Source organism: Malus domestica, chromosome 03 (assembly GCF_042453785.1).
Source record: "Malus domestica chromosome 03, GDT2T_hap1".
Taxonomy (NCBI): domain Eukaryota; kingdom Viridiplantae; phylum Streptophyta; class Magnoliopsida; order Rosales; family Rosaceae; genus Malus; species Malus domestica.
Genome location: NC_091663.1, coordinates 35,033,050 through 35,053,152, shown reverse-complemented (window position 1 = coordinate 35,053,152; position 20,103 = coordinate 35,033,050). Strand labels below are relative to the sequence as shown.

At 40.9% G+C, this 20,103-nt stretch overlaps 2 protein-coding genes across 2 annotated transcripts; both read right to left on the bottom strand.

The window, feature by feature from the left end:
- Nucleotides 1-521: 521 nt before the first annotated feature.
- LOC139194571 (late embryogenesis abundant protein D-34-like) lies at nucleotides 522-8,050 on the bottom strand. The gene is made up of 5 exons (XM_070819410.1): nucleotides 7,707-8,050; nucleotide 7,582; nucleotides 795-1,073; nucleotide 742; nucleotides 522-697 (listed from the first exon to the last, which is right to left on the bottom strand). The coding sequence occupies exons 1-5, from the start codon at nucleotides 8,048-8,050 to the stop codon at nucleotides 537-539; spliced, it is 786 nt and encodes a 261-aa protein (XP_070675511.1). The 3' UTR covers nucleotides 522-536.
- Nucleotides 5,634-7,367, bottom strand: LOC139194570 (uncharacterized). The gene is made up of 2 exons (XM_070819409.1): nucleotides 6,092-7,367; nucleotides 5,634-5,771 (listed from the first exon to the last, which is right to left on the bottom strand). Exons 1-2 carry the CDS (start codon nucleotides 7,242-7,244, stop codon nucleotides 5,737-5,739), a joined length of 1,188 nt encoding a protein of 395 aa, XP_070675510.1. The 5' UTR covers nucleotides 7,245-7,367; the 3' UTR covers nucleotides 5,634-5,736.
- Nucleotides 8,051-20,103: the final 12,053 nt, after the last annotated feature.

Here is a 20,103-nt window from a genome sequence, read left to right as displayed (position 1 = left end):
CAAGATCTTGAGATCTTGCTGGATCAAATTATGTTGCCGAAGCCAAATACCAACAGCCAACCAAGCCATATGTAACGGGCAACAGCAAGAGAAACTTCCTCAAACAAGGGTACAATTATTAATTGCAAATTATTAGTATTATCCGATCCTTCTAAATTATTTGGTTTTATTATAAATGATTCATCTACTTGCTGCTACACCCAACAGAGTCTCACTCTTCTGCTACTAGTCTTGAACTTCAGTTTTGTGCCTTAGCTCAAGGTAGACGTGCAGTTGACTAGAATAGCTATAATTGCATTTTACCAGCATAACATTATAAAGTTAATATTTCTAACAAAACAAGAGAAACGTGTTGACATTAAACGAGATATTTACATTACAAGGTTGATTTTTTATGTCTACATTCTTGTAGAAACGTAGTAGTACAACAAAAGTAACCGCGACTTATCCACACAGAAAACTTTCAACCCATATTCTTACGCCCAAACTTCAACATGCATGCATAAATGTACAATATTGAAATAGTAGTAATAAGTTTATCCCCCATTCTGGTTAAGCCCAGCCGCTGCCGCCAGCGATTCAACAACTCCGCCTGGAGTGGTGGCCATATTTGGACTGTTCCGTATCTCTGCTCCTATCACCGCCTTTGCATCCTCTCTAGTCACAGGTTTGTCCGCAGGCAACTTCTCAGTTGCATCTTGCATTATTTTCACGAAAAGAAAAACGAAATTGATTAAACACCCTAGAATGTTAAACATAATTACTGATGTACCAAATTAAATGTTAATTTGTACCTCTAACACGTCACCAAGTTTCGTTTTATTGACGTCGCGCGGGTTAACAGAGGCTGCATACTGAGCTACAGCCGCCACACCTCCGGGTGCTATCTCATTGGGTCCAGTGGCTCTCATTTCAGCAGCTTGTATTGCAGCGGCGTCGCTTTGTTCAATTGGTTTGTTTCCTGCCGTCAGAGCACTGGCCTCCAGCGCTTCACCAATTGTAATTGCATCTCGATCAAGCGATCCTCCTGGAGATGCCATCGGCACCGGTGGCTCCACATATTGGGCCACAACCTTCAAACGAAGGTAACCAATACATACAGTCATATACATATACATAAACGCTCACTTTGTTTTTTGAAGCCAACAACGTTCACTATCAATTAGATGTTCCAATTCTTATATTCTTAAAATATAAAGGGAGACAGAAAATAAACACAACATGTAAAATATCTGAAGATAACATATGTACAAAGTTAAAGAAAAAATTGCAAGTTATCTGTTGAGATCCAACGGGAAATTAGAGAAATTACATGTACTTATAAGGAGTTTTAGTTATTGTCAATATCCCTAATTAGTTTTATATCGACAATTAGATATGCAAAAAGAGTTGAGTTACTCTTGATACTCGACTTTTTGTGATTATTGTATCAGAGCAGGTTAACTTCTATTATATGTGAAAAACCCGACATGTTTGTTCGTGATACACATAAAATGACGTGTGACATGTGCTCTTTATGTGCTTACGAAGTAAGACTCCTTTCTATGTAACCAATATGGTTTTACGTTGGAACTGTTAGACGAAGCCAATATGCTGAGCGCATCATCGCAACTTGAGGAGTTTGACTTAGTTCAAACTCCTTATCCTTTCAGCCATTCCTAGTTTATAGAACTTGTTTTGAATTTCTGTTGTAATCTGTTTGTATTTTTTGATTTTCAAAAACTCCTTGTATCTAGGTTTTCAAACCCAAAACTGTAATCATGAAAGTATTATAAATACATGCATCCCACGATTGTTTTGGGTATGCAATTGAAGTGAAACACTGAGTAAGTTTTACATGGTATTGAGCCCTTTTTTTGTCTAACGACACTAATCTTTTTTTTTTTCCACCCTTCAATGGCTGAAAACAATGTTATCTCCTCATCCTCCGATCCCACCCCACCTCCTCCTTCCCCCACTTTCAATAATTCATTCCACCCATTCTCCACTGTTGTCAACATCAAACTCGACAGGACCAATTACCCACTGTGGTTGGCCCAAATTCTCCCAATTCTCAAAAGCAGAGATCTGATGGGATACGTTGATGGTACCTTAGTGTCTCCTCCAAAGCACTTGCCTGGTACAACAACCGTGAACGCTGTGTACACTGCATGGGTTCAACAGGATCAATGGATCATTGACTGCTTCTGTACTATTTGTCATGGCGAGCAAGAGGGCTACTCGAGCCACCTGGGAAGCACTCGAGCAAAGGTATGCTTCTACTTCCCAAAACAGGATTTTATTTTTGAGAAATGAATTGCTGCAGACAAAGAAAGGTGACCTTACTGTGGCGGATTACCTGGATCGCATGAACGTGATAGCTGACAATCTTGCCCTAGCCGGGCAACCAGTGAGTGATGATGAACTGGTCTAGATTGTGTTGAATAATCTTGGACATGCCTTTGAGATGACTGTCAGTGCTGCTCAAAATAAGAAAGAGCTAGGTAGTTCCTGGGATTGATATATGAAAGAATATGTGAAGGAATAATATGGCTGAATGCTTTTTCAGTATTGAACAGAGGCTATGTAGCCCATATATATACAAGTACAAGTGGTAAAGTCAAACCCTGATTATAATCCTATAAAGCCGTGATCCGCACAATACATGGAATAGCCTTTCCTAGTTTAGACAAATACAATATTATACATTAATTACAATATATTCTTAATACTCCCCCTCAAGTTGGAGAGTGAAGATTACGAACGCCCAACTTGTCTCGCAGCTTCACAAATTGATCCTTCCCTAAAGCCTTCGTGAATATATCAGCTAACTGAAAAAGCGTAGGCACATACGTAGGACGAACTATACCAGCTTGTAATTTCTCTCGAACTATATGACAATCTATCTCAATATGCTTGGTACGTTCGTGAAAAACAGGATTTGCTGCGATGTACAAGGCTGCCTGATTATCACAAAACAATGAAGCGGGAGTTTTCTGGGGAACTCGTAAATCTTGTAATATGTAACGCAACCAAGTTATTTCCAAGCAAGTGTTTGCCATAGCACGGTATTCTGCCTCAGCTGATGATCTGGACACATTATCTTGCTTCTTGGACTTCCACGAAATGAGTGAATTGCCAAGAAAAACGCAATATCCAGTAACTGATCTTCGCGTAGTACGACATCGTCCCCAGTCAGAATCACAAAAAGCTTTCAAGTCTAGATTATTGTTGGCAGAAAATAGTAAACCTTGACCAGGAATCCCCTTGATATATTTAAGGATTCGCATAGCTGCATCCCAATGCAGTTTCCGTGGCTCGTGCATAAATTGGCTCAAAGTACGAACAGGATAAACGATGTCCGGTCTAGTAACAGTGAGATATATCAATCTCCCAACTAACCTTCTGTATTTAGTTGGGTCATTCAACAATGCTCCATCTGTGGATGTAAGTGCCAAGTTTTGTTCCATCGGAAAAGAATCTGGTCGTGCACCAAGTAACCCTGAGTCTTGTAAAATATCAAGTGCATATTTTCTTTGTGACATAAAAATTCCCTTTTCTGAGCGTGCAAACTCAATACCCAGAAAATACTTTAGATCACCAAGGTCTTTGATGCGGAAGCGCTTGAGAAGAAATGCTTTGAGTTGTTCCATCTCTTGGATATTATTTCCTGTGATAAGTATATCATCCACATAAATAAGAATGACAGTGATTGAAGTACCTTGGACCTTGGTGAACAAAGAATAATCCGCTTTCGATTGAAGATATCCGGCGTTCTGAATAGCATCCGAGAAGGTGGTGAACCAAGTTCTGGATGCCTGTTTGAGTCCGTAAAGAGACTTGTTGAGCCGACATACAAGATTCTCCCCCTGTCAGCGAAGACCCGGAGGGGGATCCATGTAGACCTCTTCATGGAGAGTGCCATGAAGAAAAGCATTTTGAACGTCTAACTGGTGAATGAACCAAGTGCGGGCAGCAGCAACGGTAAGGAGACAACGCAGAGTTGTGAGTTTGGCAGTGGGTGAAAATGTTTCCTGGTAATCAACTCCCTCAACCTGTGTGTATCCTTTGGCAACAACACGAGCCTTGTAACGATCAAGAGAACCGTCAGACTTGTATTTCTTTTTGAAGACCCATTTGGAGCCGATAGGCTTATGACCAGCAGGAAGAGGAACCAAGTCCCAAGTGTGATTATGATGTAATGCATCTAATTCTGTTTGCATAGCTTGTTGCCAGTTTGGATCAAGGATAGCTTCAGCATATGTGGTGGGCTCAGATGGACCTGTAATGTTAGCTAAAAAAGAGCAATGGGCAGAAGAGAATTGAGAGTTGGAAAGAAAATCAGAGATGGGATAACGGGTACCTGTCGCAGAACGTGGTGCCAAAGAAGAGTGATTGACCTGGTTGGACATGTGGTAATCTTTAGTCCATGCTGGTGGCTGTGTGTGACGAGTGGACTGACGGAGAGAAGGAAGAGTGGGTGGGGAAGAGATGGGAAGTTCAGGGTCGGTATGAGAGCCAGTGAGATGGTTAGGAGAAGGTGCGGGGGATGCAGGAGGGGTGGGGACATGTAGTAATGGAGGAGATGTAGGCACGGGTTGGGGAATGATGTCTGAGAGAGGGGAAATATTTGGGATATGTGGAGTGGAAGTGTCGGCCGGTGAGGGGACAAGAGTGGGGTCAGCACCATGTGGAGTGAAGGGGGTGTGATCGGTGATGGTGTCAGATTCATGAAGAGGTGGGGTTAAATGAGAAATGGGGGAAAGAGAAGTGGGGTCTGTATTTATGGGGTTAGTGGTAGGAATATGAGAATCATGAGAGGAAAGATTAGAAAATGGAAATGAAGTTTCATGAAATTTGACATCGCGACTGATCAAAAATTGGTTAGTTTCCAAGTTATAAAGTTTATATCCTTTGTGGCATGTGGGATAGCCAACGAAAACACAGCGGTGAGCTCTAGGTTCAAATTTGTGGGTAGGATGGACAACGGTAGCATAACTGAGACATCCAAAAACTCTGAGATGTTCAAGGGATGGGGGACGGTTGTATAAAAGTTCAAAGGGTGATTTGTTGGAAATGAGGGGTGAAGGTAAACGGTTGATGAGATAGACGGCAGTGAGTACGCAATCGCCCCAAAAGATGAGGGGTATGTTGGACTGAAAGCGTAAAGCACGGGCCACTGTAAGAATATGGCGATGTTTGCGTTCAACGACCCCATTCTGTTGGGGGGTGTAAACACAAGTGCGTTGAAGTTCAATGCCGTTAGATTGAAAATAATCTCTCATGGAGAGGAATTCAGACCCATTGTCTACTCTAATGGTTTTAACTGTAGCATGGAATTGAGTGTGAGCAAAAGTGATAAAAGACTTTAAGAGATTTTGTGTCTCAGATTTTTTAGACATTAAAAATACCCAAGTACATCGGCTAAAATCATCCACAATTGTAAGGAAGAAACGAGCCCCAGAGTGAGTGGGAATTTTGTAAGGACCCCATATGTCACAATGTAATAAAACAAACGGGGCATGAGTTGATATTGAACTTAAAGGAAATGGAAGTCTGGTCTGTTTGGCTAAAGGACAAACACTACAATTATTGTCAAGGGAAATAGCATTAGAAAGTAATAAAGAAGAAGCTAATTTAAGACGAGAAGGGAATGGATGTCCGAGTCGTTGGTGCCATAAATTGGAAGGATGAGAGACATGATGAGAGGCAGGTGTCCGGTGGATAGGCGACATGTAGTAAAGACCACCACGCATCTTACCCGAACCAATCATCTTCCCTGAAGCCAAGTCCTGCAAAACACAAAAGGTGGGAAATAAAATGACACAACAATTGAGAGAGTCAGTGACTTTGCTAGCGGACATGAGATTGAGATTAAAAAACGGAACACACAAGACATCGGTTAAAGTTATATCAGAATTAAATGGTATTGTACCAGTGCAAGTGATTGGGATGGAAGAACCAGTGGGCAAATTAACGACGGGTACAGAAGGAGATTTGGTGTTAGAAAATAAAGTGGAATCAGAAACAATATGATCAGTAGCTCCGCTATCCAAGATCCATGGCTTAGTAAACACATAATTAATGGAAGTAACAGAAAAAGAATTCGAACCTGCGGCGTTTGCATAAGTGTTCCCATTACCAGAAGAAAGCAAAGAGAGAGCATGAGTTAACTGTTGAATTTGATCCGCAGAGAGTGCACTCAATGGATTGGAAGATGCAGGAGGATGTGTTGGCTGCGGCATGGATGGCCTTTGAGGGCCTGGAGTTGTTTCCGCTACATGGGCAGCAGGACGGGAAGAAGAGCCTCCTTGAGGTCGTTGCTTTCGACCAGTTTTGTTGCCATGGCTTCCATTGGGATTGGGCACCCATGTTCCATTCTTAATTTTGCACCTGTCCTCTGTATGTCCTCTTTTGTCACAAAAATTGCAATGGTATTTTAGAGTGCGGCAATTGTCGATGGTGTGTCCCTCGCGGTTGCAATGATCGCAGCGCTGATCAGAGCGAGTTTGTGCCGCGGCAGCAAGAGAAAAATTGTCGGATGGCAATTGGTTGCGTTGTTCCGAAGACAACTGGCGTTGTTGTTCATGATTGCTGACGAATGAATAAGCTTGATGAATATTGGGCAATGGTGTCATCATGAGAATGCTGGTGCGAACAGTGTCATGAACATCGTTGAGGCCCATAAGAAATTGCATAAGTCGGTATTTTTCTCGCTGCTCATGATGCTTATCCATCAGGTTGCAGATGATGGGGTCTTCATATGCATCGAGTTGAGTCCAGAGATGCTTGAGTTCTGTAAAGTACGTTGAGACCGTCATGGAGCCTTGGGATAGAGAAGCAATTTGTTTATGGATTTGGTAAATTGTTGGTGTGTTTTGCTGTGAGAATTGATGCTTGAAATCCTCCCAAATCTTGTATGCAAATTGGGCATGGACAACGCCTTTAGAGAGATGAGACTCTACTGAATTTGAAATCCATGATAGTATCATGATGTTGCATTGTGCCCATAAGGCATAGTCACCTGGTTTTTCGTCTTCTGAAGGGGGTTTGATGGATCCATCAATGAACCCAATTTTATTTTTGGCTCGTAGGGCATGAAGCATAGACTTGCTCCAGGAAGAATAATTAGTCCCATTCAGTTTTTCAGAAACAAGCACATGGCCAGGGTGATCTGAAGGATGAACATAGTATGGATTTGATAATTCGATACTGGGGTTGCTGGAATTGTTTTTGTTGGGATTGGATGTTTGGTTGTCTGTCATGGTATTTGTATTTTGCTAGGGTTTGATGAAGTGGATCGAAGAGCCTGTGATGATACCAAAATAAGAAAGAGCTAGGTAGTTCCTGGGATTGATATATGAAAGAATATGTGAAGGAATAATATGGCTGAATGCTTTTTCAGTATTGAACAGAGGCTATGTAGCCCATATATATACAAGTACAAGTGGTAAAGTCAAACCCTGATTATAATCCTATAAAGCCGTGATCCGCACAATACATGGAATAGCCTTTCCTAGTTTAGACAAATACAATATTATACATTAATTACAATATATTCTTAATAGCTCAAGCTCGTGATTCACCAATCACTTACCCAACTCTTGAGGCGCTGCTATTAACCACTGAGCGTAGAATGGCTGAGCACACTGCTCCCTTGGTGGAATCTACATCAAACGAAAATAACTTGTAACAATAATACAAATTGAAATAGAAAAATATATAACTGTCCAGCAACTTTTTCAGTGACAACGCGGTTGCCATCGGGATTAATTGTTTCAGTAACGGTGACGCTTTCCTCTCGGGCGACTTTAGTGGCGTCAAGGTGGCCAACAGGGCCAAAGCGCTCGTTGTACGTAGCTGCCGACTGCATGACAGCAGCTGGGCCACCCCTCGGATTCTCTCCAAGGACTAGGTTTTCAGCAGCTTGGGCAGTGGCGGCATCGCGTGGCATGACGGGCCTGTCACTGTCAGCCAATTCGCCGGAGACATTGAAGACGTCTCTGTATTTTATGGGTTCCTGAACCTCGGACTGGTCCGGTCGGCGTCTATGTGGCTGTCCCTGGCTCATGTTTTGTACTTGAATATGACAGATTAGGTTACTTAGAATGTTATTTTACAAGTAGTGCAAGTATAATGAATAGAATTTTACGGCTTAATTTTTATTGTATTGCATAAAGGAAAAATATATACAAGATACAATCCTTATTCTACAAGGTAACAATAAAGGACTCACAAATCCTTCCTAATAAAGGATTCCTAATATTTACAATATATTTATATGCCCTTTTTTACAAAAAACCCCTCACGGCAACACTCCCCCTCAAGTTGGAGCATAGATATCACACATGCCCAACTTGACAAGTGAGTCACCAAACAACCTACTGCACACGCCATGAGTGAGGATATCTGCGAGTTGCTTTTCCGAGTTCACAAACGGTATTGACACAATTTTCTTCTCAAGCTTTTTCTTAATAAAGTGACGGTCAACCTCCACATGCTTTGTTCTGTCATGTTGTACCGGGTTCTCTGCAATCTCCCGTGCGGACTTATTATCACAATACAAGCTTATTGCCTCATTTGCTTTGAAACCTAGACCGCCAAGTAACTTACGTAACCAAAGAACTTCACATATCCCATGTGCCATACCTCTGAATTCGGCCTCAGCTGAAGACCTTGACACCACATTTTGCTTCTTACTTCTCCAAGTAACTAGATTTCCACCAACAAACGTAAAGTATCTAGAAGTAGAGCGCCTATCAGTCACATCACCTGCCCAATCAGAGTCAGTAAATCCCTCAACCCTCAGATGACCTGAATTTTTATACAAAATTCCTTTTCCTGGAGCCGACTTCAAATAAGCCAAAATTCGCATAACAGCTGCCATATAATCCACACTCGGTGAGTGCATAAACTGACTCACCACACTTACTGCATAGGCTATATCCGGACGAGTATGAGCTAAATAAATTAGTCTTCCTACCAGTCTCTGATATCTGCCTTTATCCATTGGTTCTTGATCCGGATAAATTCCCAAGTAATGTTTCTCCACAATAGGAGTATCCATGGGTTTACACCCAAGCATACCTGTTTCCTTCAATAAATCTAGAACATATTTTCGTTGAGACAAGAAAATACCTCTGGACGAACGAGCAACTTCAACACCAAGGAAATACTTTAAGTCACCCAAACTTTTCATCTCAAACTCGGCAGAAAGGTTCTTCTCTAGCTTGATAATTTCATCCGAATCATCACCTGTTATTATCATATCATCTACATAAATAATCAAGGCTGTTACTTTACCGTTTCTCCGCTTCATAAATAAAGTATGATCAGAATGACTCTGAAAATACCCATTCTTTCTCATGGCCTGAGTGAACCTCCCAAACCATGCACGTGGTGACTGTTTAAGCCCATAAGGGGACTTCCGCAATCGACACACTCCCATTTTTCCTCCGTTGCTATACCCTGGAGGAAAATCCATATACACTTCTTCTTCTAGATGTCCATGAAGAAACGCATTTTTTATATCAAATTGTTTCAGTGGCCAATTCAAATTTGCAGCTAGTGAGATAAGGACTCGTACCGTATTCATCTTAGCCAAGGGAGAGAAAGTTTCCTGATAATCAACTCCGTATGTTTGAGTATACCCTTTCGCCACCAACCTTGCTTTATACCTGTCGAGTGATCCGTCAGCCTTGTATTTGACTGGAAAAACCCATCGGCACCTAACTGGCTTTTTTTCCTTTTGGCAGCTCAACTACTTCCCATGTATTATTTTTCTGCAATGCCTTCATCTATTCATCCATTGCTTCAGTCCATTCTCGACTCTTCAAAGTGTCTTCTACTCGAGTTGGTACTTGAATTGAATCCACATTATTCACCCAAGCTTGGCGTTCAGATGAAAGGTTTTTGCAGGACACATAATTGGCTATGGGATACTTTACTTTTCCTTCCGGAGAGAACCTATCAAGAGGTACACCACGATTTTGCCTTGGTGGCAATTTATATGTACTTATAACATCATTAGTTACATAAGTATCACTAGTACTTACCTCAGGGATATCCAGAGAAGATGTATTAGACAGCGGCACTGTTGAGCTAGAGAGAGGAGAATAAGCTTCTTCGGCAACAGCTGGCTGACCATCAGTGCACTCCTCTTCGGCAACACCAACACACAGACTGGCAGCCTCTTCTTCGGTGAGAAGTTGCTGACCACTCACAACAGGCTCTTCTGCAGGAGGAGATCGAGCATCAACTGCATCACCCGGCACGGCACCATGCATTCCCCCTGACACAGTTACCTCTTGTACATCCAACCATTCAAAAACACCATCAAGATCACAACTAGAACTCTCCCCTTGTGATCGAAGGGTGGTGATACGGGAGCATAAAAAAATCCTTCCTAATAAAAGATTCCTAATATTTACAATATATTTATATGCCCTTTTTTACAAAAAAAAAACCCCTCACGGCAACATAATGTACTTTCCAAATTAAGCAAAATATTTAACTAGATATATATGAAATTTGTTGAGGAAGGATGAAGATGTATGAGTACGGATTGGGATAAGTGAGAACTGAACAGCAGGATTCTTCAAGTATACAGGTGGCAGATGGAGAATGAGGGTTTTGGATATAGCTCACAGGTGGACACCATGTTTCATGTTGAACGCAATCTCCGGCGACTCTTGGACTTGGGTCGGTGTACGGCTTTATACTACTATAAGAACTTTGACACGTGTTATAATTGGCCTTGATAAGTTAGTTAGGGCAACTCTTACACGAAGTGAGTTACAACAAAGCTGAGTGTTATAGATGACATAATCGGGCACCGATTTGAACACTCTCAAGACACAATCACATCAATGTAAGAGGAATGAAGTAGAAAATAGTGGTCCAAGTGAAAAGGATATCAATGATTAAACCAATGCCACATGTCAAGAGACTACAAAGGCTGGTATATTAGTTGGAATCTTGGTTGTTAGAGATATAGTTAGTTGGAATAAGGAGATATTCGGTTGACATAAGGAGGTAGTTAAAAGGAGGTTTACTTACTCTGTAAGATTGAGTTTTGGAAACACTTATATAAGTGTGGATTGTAAAACAATACAAAGTAAGGAAAAAGAATACATTTACATCTATCAATCTCTCTCAATATTTCATACAATTTTTCTGTTCTTCTCAAGTTCATACATTCTGCTATCTTCATATGGTATCATCGCCGGCCGATCGATCCGGTGCTTCCGCTCAATCTCTAACACATTTCTTTCTCTTCTACACCTTCTAGTTTGCATTTCTGTGTGAATTTTGGCGTCAGGAAATATACAAAGTGCTTAGAAAGTTGGTTTCTTTTTGTCTGCCCACCAACGGTTTGATTAAACGCATCAGTGAAAGTGTTCTTCAAGAATTTGCAAAAATGGTTATAGCTGCTCAGTTACAGATTGTTCAATCACCCATCACCAATCTTCTCTCCACAATCTCCACTTCGGTCACAGTGAAATTGGATGACTCCAACTATCTTACTTGGAGTTTTCAGGTTCGGTTGCTTCTGGAAAGTCATGGGATCATGGGATTTGTGGATGGTTCAAGAAAGTGTCCATCAAGATTTGATAATGATTCGAATGCTGAAGGGGTCGAAAACGATGAATACCTGGTCTGGAAGATGCACGATCGTGCATTAATGCAGTTGCTTATTGCTACACTGTCTTCGACTGCCATGTCCTGCATCATTGGGAGTAAGAGTTCTTGTGAGATGTGGCTCAATCTCACCGAAAGGTTTTCTGCTGTTACAAAGGCTACAATCTTTCAGATGAAGACAGAACTTCAGAACATCAAGAAAGGGTCAGAATATGTGTCTGTTTATCTTCAAAAAATCAAAGATGCAAGAGATCACCTTGCTGCAGCTGAGGTAATTTTTTATGATGATGATATTATCATCCTAGCGTTGAAAGGTTTATCTGCAGATTTCAACACATTTCGATGTGTGATCAGAGGAAGAGAAAATGGTATATCTCTCAAAGATTTTCGATCTCAACTATTGGCAGAAGAAGCTATCATTGAGCAATCTTTTGACAGTTCCTCTGGATTGTCTTTTGGCAGTGCCATGGTTGCTAGCACCCACTCCGATAAAGGGAAAGCTCTTGTTCTCGATCAAGATCAACCAAGGTCCTCTTCTGATCAGTCATTCAAGTCCAATGGAGGATCAAGTTCTGTTAATCATAGTCATGGACATGGGTCATATAACAATTTCAATGGTGGTTATTCTAACTATGGAGGATATGAAGGGAATAATTTCAGAGGAAAATGCAGAGGGAGATTTCAATATACTAGTGGTCCAAGATTTTCAAATGGTAATCCTGGTATTCTTTGTACTCCCAAACCATACCAATCTCACTGCCCAGATCATCCAGCTGACATTCTTATTTGTCAAATATGCAATAAAAAGGGTCATGTTGCTGCAGACTGTTTTCAAAGGCATACTACTCCAACCTCGAGTTCTCCTACTCCTACTCAATGTCAAATTTGCTGGAAATATGGGCACACAGCAGTTCAATGTTATCACAGAGGCAATTTTGCATATCAAGGAAGGCCTTCAACTGCTCATCTCTCTGCAATGCATGCAAATCATCAACCATCAGCACCATCTGAACAGTTTTGGATTGTAGACACTGGTGCTACATCACATATGACATCTGAGTTGGCAAACTTGGAGCTGTCCACTCCATATCAAGGCACAGACACCATTACCACTGCAAGTGGTGCAGGTTTGAGTATTTCCAATATTGGTACCTCTAAATTGGTAGTTCCACAACACTCTCTTACACTTAGGAATGTTTTACATGTTCCAAAACTTTCACAACACCTATTATCTATCTATCAACTCTGCAAAAACAATAAATGCAGATTCATTTGTGATGATGTTTCTTTCTGGATTCAGGATAAATCCACAGGGAAGATCCTACTCAAATGGCTGTGTAGTGCTGGTTATTACCCTATCTCATTCAACATTTCACAGAAGACATCATCTACCCTACCTGCATCACATTCATGTTTTCTTGCAAAACCAATTCAGTCAAGCATATGGCACAAAAGATTAGGACACACATTCAATGTAATCACTTCTGCAATTCTACATCAATCTCAAGTCTCTACATCAATAGATCCATGTTCATCGATCTGCACACCATGTTTAGAGGGAAAATTTACCAAGTTACCATTTGATTTTCCTGTACACAAATATGTCATACCATTGGAAAAAAAATACACAGTGATGTATGGGGACCTGCCTCTTTACTTTCATATGAAGGATTTAGGTATTATGTAACCTTCATAGATGATTGTACTCGATACACATGGATTTTTCCATTAAGAAATAAATCAGAAGTGTTTGCAACCTTTGCTCATTTTCATGCCTATTTGTGTACACAATTCTCTGCTATAGTTAAAGTTTTCCAATCTGATGGGGGTGGTGAATTTACAAGCATTAAGTTTCAACAATTTCTATCACATCATGGTATTTTACATAAAAAATCATGTCCTTACACACCTGAATAGAATGGATTGGCAGAAAGAAAACATAGACACATTGTAGAAACAGCAATTACACTTCTTCAAACTGCAAAATTATCAAACCAATTCTGGTTTCATGCATGTAGTACTGCTTTTTATTTGATTAATAGGATGCCTTGTGCTTCTTTACATATGCAATCACCATTTCAAAAACTATACAACATAGTTCCCGATATTAAACATCTCAGAGTTTTTGGGTGTGCATGTTTTCCACTCTTAAAACCTTACAACACTTCTAAACTTCAGCCTAAAACTGCAACTTGTGTGTTTCTGGGATATGCAGGTCAATATAAGGGGTTTATTTGTCTTAACATTGCAACTGGTAAAATTCTGGTGTCTAGGCATGTCTTATTTGATGAAAATAGCTTTCCATATTCCATTTCCAGTATGTGTCAACAGTCAAAATTGATTTCTGCATCATCTCCATTGAATGAATCCCATGCACACATCCATTCCTCATCTGTCACTCCAGTCATTACATTAACCAATCAAGCATCTACACCTTCATCTCATTCATTGTCATCTCGAACTACAAACTCCTTGTCTATGCATTCATTTAGTGCCTTAGATTCCTTGTCTGCATCCAGAGCCTCAGATTCTTTGGAAACAGTTGCATCTAGTGCTCCAGAATGTGTTTCTTGTCCCACAAATCATATTCCTCCATCACATATATATTGTGATCCTGCAATACATCCAACCAGCTCCACAACACAACATCCTTTCCATGTGGATCCTGACTTTCAACAGGAGCAACTAAGTGTTGTTCTACCAATACCAATGAATATACATCATATGCAAACCCGATCTAAGAATGGGGTGTTCAAAAAGAAAGCTTTTACTGCTACTATTGCTTCAGAACCCAAAACATTCAAAGCTGCATCTCAAGTTTCAGAATGGCAGGTAGCAATGAATGAGGAAATAGCTGCTCTTCACTCTCAAAAGACTTGGTCTTTAGTTCCATTACCACCTGATAAGAACTTAGTTGGATGTAAATGGATTTACAAAATAAAGAAACATGCAGATGGGTCAGTGGCAAGGTATAAGGCTAGACTTGTGGCACAAGGGTATAGTCAAGAGGAGGGTGTTGATTACCTGGAGACATTCAGTCCTGTTGTCAAACCTACAACTATAAGATTTATTTTTGCATTGGCTGCTCAATTCAAGTGGTCTCTTCGACAGCTCGATGTAAATAATGTCTTTTTACATGGCATACTTCAAGAGGAAGTTTATATGGCCCAACCTCCAGGATTTGAAAGTGCCACACATCCTTCAGATTATGTGTGCAAGCTCCAGAAGTCATTATATGGGTTAAAACATGCTCTCATAGCCTGGAATGAGAGATTTACCTGTTTTTTACCAAGTCTCGGATTTCAAGTCTCTCCTGCATATCCTTCATTGTTTGTGCAACAATCTTCAAAGGGGACAGTGTTATTGCTCTTATATGTTGATGATGTTATTCTCACTGGTAGCAGTTCATAATTAATCAGTCAAGTCGTCCAAGCTCTTACTCAAGAATTTGAAATGAAGGACTTGGAACAGTTACATTTCTTTCTGGGATTGCAGATTACTTATACATCTGAAGGCTTGTTTGTATCACAAACAAAGTACATCACTGAGTTGGTTGATAAAGTGGATTTACATGATTCTAAACCATGTAGCACACCATGTCTACCCTATCACAGGTTACTCAAGGATGATGGACAGCCTTATCACAGTCCTGAGCAATATAGGAGTGTTGTTGGTGCACTTCAGTATCTCACGTTTACAAGACCTGACATAGCATTTGCAGTTAATCAGGCTTGTCAATTTATGCATAATCCTATGGTCTCTCATGTCATTGCTGTAAAGAGAATCATTTGATATCTCAAAGGAACATCTACCTATGGTATTCATTTCAAACCAGGACCACTACATCTGCAATCTTATAGTGATGCAGATTGGGCAGGTGATCCAAATGACAGGAGATCCATTTCAGGTTTTGTTGTGTTTCTTGGTTCAAACCCTATTTGGTGGGCGTCGAATAAACAACACACTGTGTCTCGATCTTCCACAGAAGCTGAGTACCGTGCCCTCGCAATTACAGCTGCTGAACTTGCTTGGATTCGACAGCTCTTCTGTGATATGCATATTCCTTTACATTCTTCTCCCATAATATATTGTGATAATATATCCGCTATTGCCCTATCTACAAATCCTGTGTTCCATGCTAAGTCCAAACACATTGAAATAGACTATCATTTTGTTCGGGAGAGGGTCACTCGTGGAGATCTTCAAGTTCAGCATATGTCCTCTGCCGATCAGTCTGCAGACATACTTACAAAGGGTTTGTCTGCACTTTTATTTCAGCAGCATTGTGCCAATCTAATGCTCAGTGCGCTCGAGCATCAGATTGAGGGGGGATGTAAGAGGAATGAAGTAGAAAATAGTGGTCCAAGTGAAAAGAATATCAATGATTAAACCAATGCCACATGTCAAGAGACTACAAAGGCTGGTATATTAGTTGGAATCTTGGTTGTTAGAGATATAGTTAGTTGGAATAAGGAGATATTCGGTTGACATAAGGAGGTAGTTAAAAGGAGGTTTACTTACTCTGTAAGATTGAGTTTTGGAAACACTTATATAAGTGTGGATTGTAAAACAATACAAAGTAAGGAAAAAGAATACATTTACATCTATCAATCTCTCTCAATATTTCATACAATTTTTCTGTTCTTCTCAAGTTCATACATTCTGCTATCTTCACAATCACCAGTAAGCATGTATTTAGTTTTGATTGTCAATTCAACAAGAAAGGATATAAGTCATTTTCTAAGGGCATGGCTTGCACAAGGTGGGAGGTTAGCAAGCCAAATTTAGGGTCCACAACTTTCATAGCAATCGCATCCATATTTTGTGAGTGGGTGATATTTATACATACATTTTTTATTTTATACGTATGTTTCTTAATTTTGACCGTCGAATCAAATGAATTAAAGATAATTAAAGAATAGAAAGTAATAATATATGTGTTAAAGGTACAAATAGTGTGTAGATAGCACCGCTATGTAATAAAAATAGAAACCTTTGGATGATAATACATTTTTAATATCCGATCCACCAGCATCAATCCAAAGAAAAGTGAATCAAAAGATAAAGATGAAGGTGTTAATAAACTTACCATAGGAAAATGTAACGAACCACATGAACAACCCGACGTAATTAGAGTGTAAATTAACCAGATTTTGTATAGCGTAGTAAAATTGGTCTAATTTTTCTTCATTCAAAACGATGCTATAAGTGTTTCTGGTTATGAAAGTGAGTTTCATAGACTACTGTGAGAAAATAAAATAAAATAATTGTTTTATTTAAACACAAAAAAAATAATACGTCTAAAAGACGTGGAGTTGTAAGTACATTAAAGAGCGCGTCAGCAATAGTGTTAATTTTGTACACTTACTCAAAATAATATTACTCCTACTGTAACTTCACCTTCAATTGTTTTTCTCTGCGTCTATTTTTGCCTTCTTGCTTAGGTGATGAGCCTGTCAAAATTTTTAGATACAATTCAGTAATTTACTATCAATTAATAGCGATATTATCCTCTATTTATCGCTTATATACAAAAAACCTCAATTAATTCAATATTGAAACCGCTCAGTATATGAGAGAATTTTATTTTTGTCAAATGATAGATTTTGTTAGATTAGATGTTAGATTAGTCACCGACAGAATTCGAACCCACACCATCATGCAATGGCTTAACTCCTTTCCACTCAGTATGTGAGAGATTTAACATACGCCTCTACAGAGCCTAATATTCATACTATGATTAACTTCATGTCCCCACAAGCATGCATGAAGATAATTTAGAAACTCATCACACAAGAATATTACAACATTCATGTGCAAAACATATTGTAGCAAATAACAAATAATTTTGAAAATTTGATCTCGAAACGTTCATATGCATTATTATTAGCAAGATATTCGAACTTGAAAGAGAAATATTAATTATTGTCCAAGAATTAGCCTCCCATTGTCTTCACCCAAAACCTCCTCTCCTTCGGAACTGTTACAACCAGTTTTTCCCCAGTACACCAGTACACGTAGTCCTGGCCAACTCCGGTCTCGTCGAAGCCGGCAGCCAATACCTCCAGAGATCAAGATCGTCCACTACTCCTCCGTCCAACCACCACAAATCACCACCGTCCGTTTTCCTTTTCACAGTCTTTGTCACTCCGGGATAAATCTCTATCGTGTGAGCTTGGACAGCAACGTGGTCCCCAGTTATTCGTTGGGTGGTGGGCGACGGCACATGCGTGGGCATGGAGACGGAGAAAATGAAAGAGTCAAGAGGTTTCTTGGTTGGAAACGTCGGCGTTTGAGTGGAAGGGGAGCTCGAGGACGCTGGCGAATAGGTGGGGGAGTTGTGGAGCCAAAAATAATTACAAGGCGACATGTGGATTTTTGGGTTAAAAGGACAAAATTACCCTCAAGGCATACCGGGATTCCTACGCGCAAGCAGTAGGCAATCAACCCTCAACCAAGTCAAAAGTGCCCAAAATAAGTAACAAATTCAAAATTATTTTATCCATCCTCATCCCATATTCTCCACAATGTAATTATTCCATAACCTCCAAAACATTCCCTTTCAATTATGTTAATTGGCTAATTAATGCATTTATTACCTAATTAATCCATTAATTGCCAATTAAATCACCTATTACACCCCAAAAATACACAAAGGGGCCGGCCATGCCCTATATATATTACCCCATTTTCTCTGAAAACCTAATTCCAACACTCTTGCAAAACTCCCAAAAGCTCTCTAAACACTTTTCTCTCTAAATTCTAACTTTGGCATCGAAGGTTCTTCGGCCAAAGCCCCCCCCCCAAATTTCATCGTGGGCGCGTGAGGCTTTTGGCCTTAACCAAAGGTGATAATTGTTTTGTAGGTGCAATTTTGTCCAAGATCAAGGAGGAAGAATTTTGCACCACAAATTGGTGCTTTCATTGAGAGTTAAGTCCCACACTCGTAGAAGACTCTCGCATCCAAGGTTTTTTATTGTCTTGTCCATTTGTAGATTTTTCGTACGTTCTTATTATTAGAATTTTTTATTTGCAAAAATTCTTTGATAAAACGTAAAAGAGAAGTACAATGGCTAGAAATTTAGAAAATTCAACAAATGAAAATTTCAACATTCAAGAGATGGGACCACGGCGATCCACGAGGCTAAATGTGACAATAAGTGGAGCGGCACCACCACCACGAGTTTCCACCATGGGAACCACCGTGGTGGCTACCTCGGTAGCCACTTGTGGCGAGGTCCATGGCACCACTACAACAGCCCGAGCCGTGCCATCAAAGCAATCCCAAGCCATGTCACTCCAAGCCCAATGCAAGCCCAACGCATTGCCAAGCCGAGCCCTAGCCTCGCGCCCACATACGCCACACGCCGAGCAGCCTGCTCCAATGGCCCAGCCTGCTCCTGTGACCCAGCCTGCTCCCATAGCCCAGCCTGCTCCCGCGGCCCAGTTTGCTCCTGCGGCCCAGTCTGCTCCCATGGCATTCCAAGCAGCCCAAATCGGTCCAAGATTAGTTCAACCGTCCGGTTTTAAATTTCTGGGCCTACGATTGAACCGGGAACATTTTAACCACATTTCTCCACGGATTTGACATTTCCCAATTCAAATCTCGTGTTCGGAGCCTACCACACTTCCACTGCTCAATGAGGCATATTCCTTCCAAGCTCTTCCAATCCAAATGGCAAACAACACTTGCCTCGACAAGTCATAGAGTTGACGAGCGCCCTTGCACAACATACAACCTTGGTGAATCAACTCTTGCAACACACCGAGATCCAACGTGCCCCGGACGAGGTGTCTCGAAGAAGGACAAGGGCAGACGAACCTTTCCACCAGCGTCCCGGCAAACAGCCACTTGACCAGTCACGAATCGAGCGTTCTAATGGAATACACTCCCGACTGGACCCCCAAGATAGTGTATACTCCCGTCTTAGCGCGTAGAGGAGCGTGCAATCTCAGTTAGGCCCACGGATAAACATACATTCACGGTTGGGGCCACACTCTGATAATCAACATGAGCAACCTTCTAGGCGAAGTGTTCATTCGCTGCAAGGCCCGCAATGAGCATCATCCACCTCACATCGGAGTATGCAGCACAGTGGACGGAGAGAAGCAATCACTCAATCCGGCTCAAGTTCAACCAGCAACCTGCGACTTACCCACTCTCATGCTAAGAGCATACCACAACCACACAGTCGGGGCATAGACGAGCCAAACACATGGAAAAGTAGCCTAGACCAACAGGTCACGACAGGGGGCAGCCGAGAGCTCTGCCACCCCCAACAAAGGCAAATTCAGGAAGAAGTAGAAAGGCTCATGACCGAGCGATTACGCGATTTCCCGTGCAACGAAGCTATTGACAATGTGTTTTGATGAGACATGACTAACATAAGCGAGTCATCTTTCAATGACAAGATCGAGTAGACGGGACTACCCCACATAGATTGCAGGATATAAAGACTACTTCTGTTTCGACAAACGCAGCAG

Excerpts from the sequence above, each read along its gene's own strand:
- LOC139194570 (XM_070819409.1), bottom strand. The coding sequence starts at position 7,244 with ATGACAGACAACCAAACATCCAATCCCAACAAAAACAATTCCAGCAAC. Across the intron at positions 5,772-6,091 it reads CACTTATGCAAACGCCGCAG|GACTTGGCTTCAGGGAAGAT; the intron begins GTTCGAATTCTT and ends TGTGTTTTGCAG.
- LOC139194571 (XM_070819410.1), bottom strand. The coding sequence starts at position 8,050 with ATGAGCCAGGGACAGCCACATAGACGCCGACCGGACCAGTCCGAGGTT.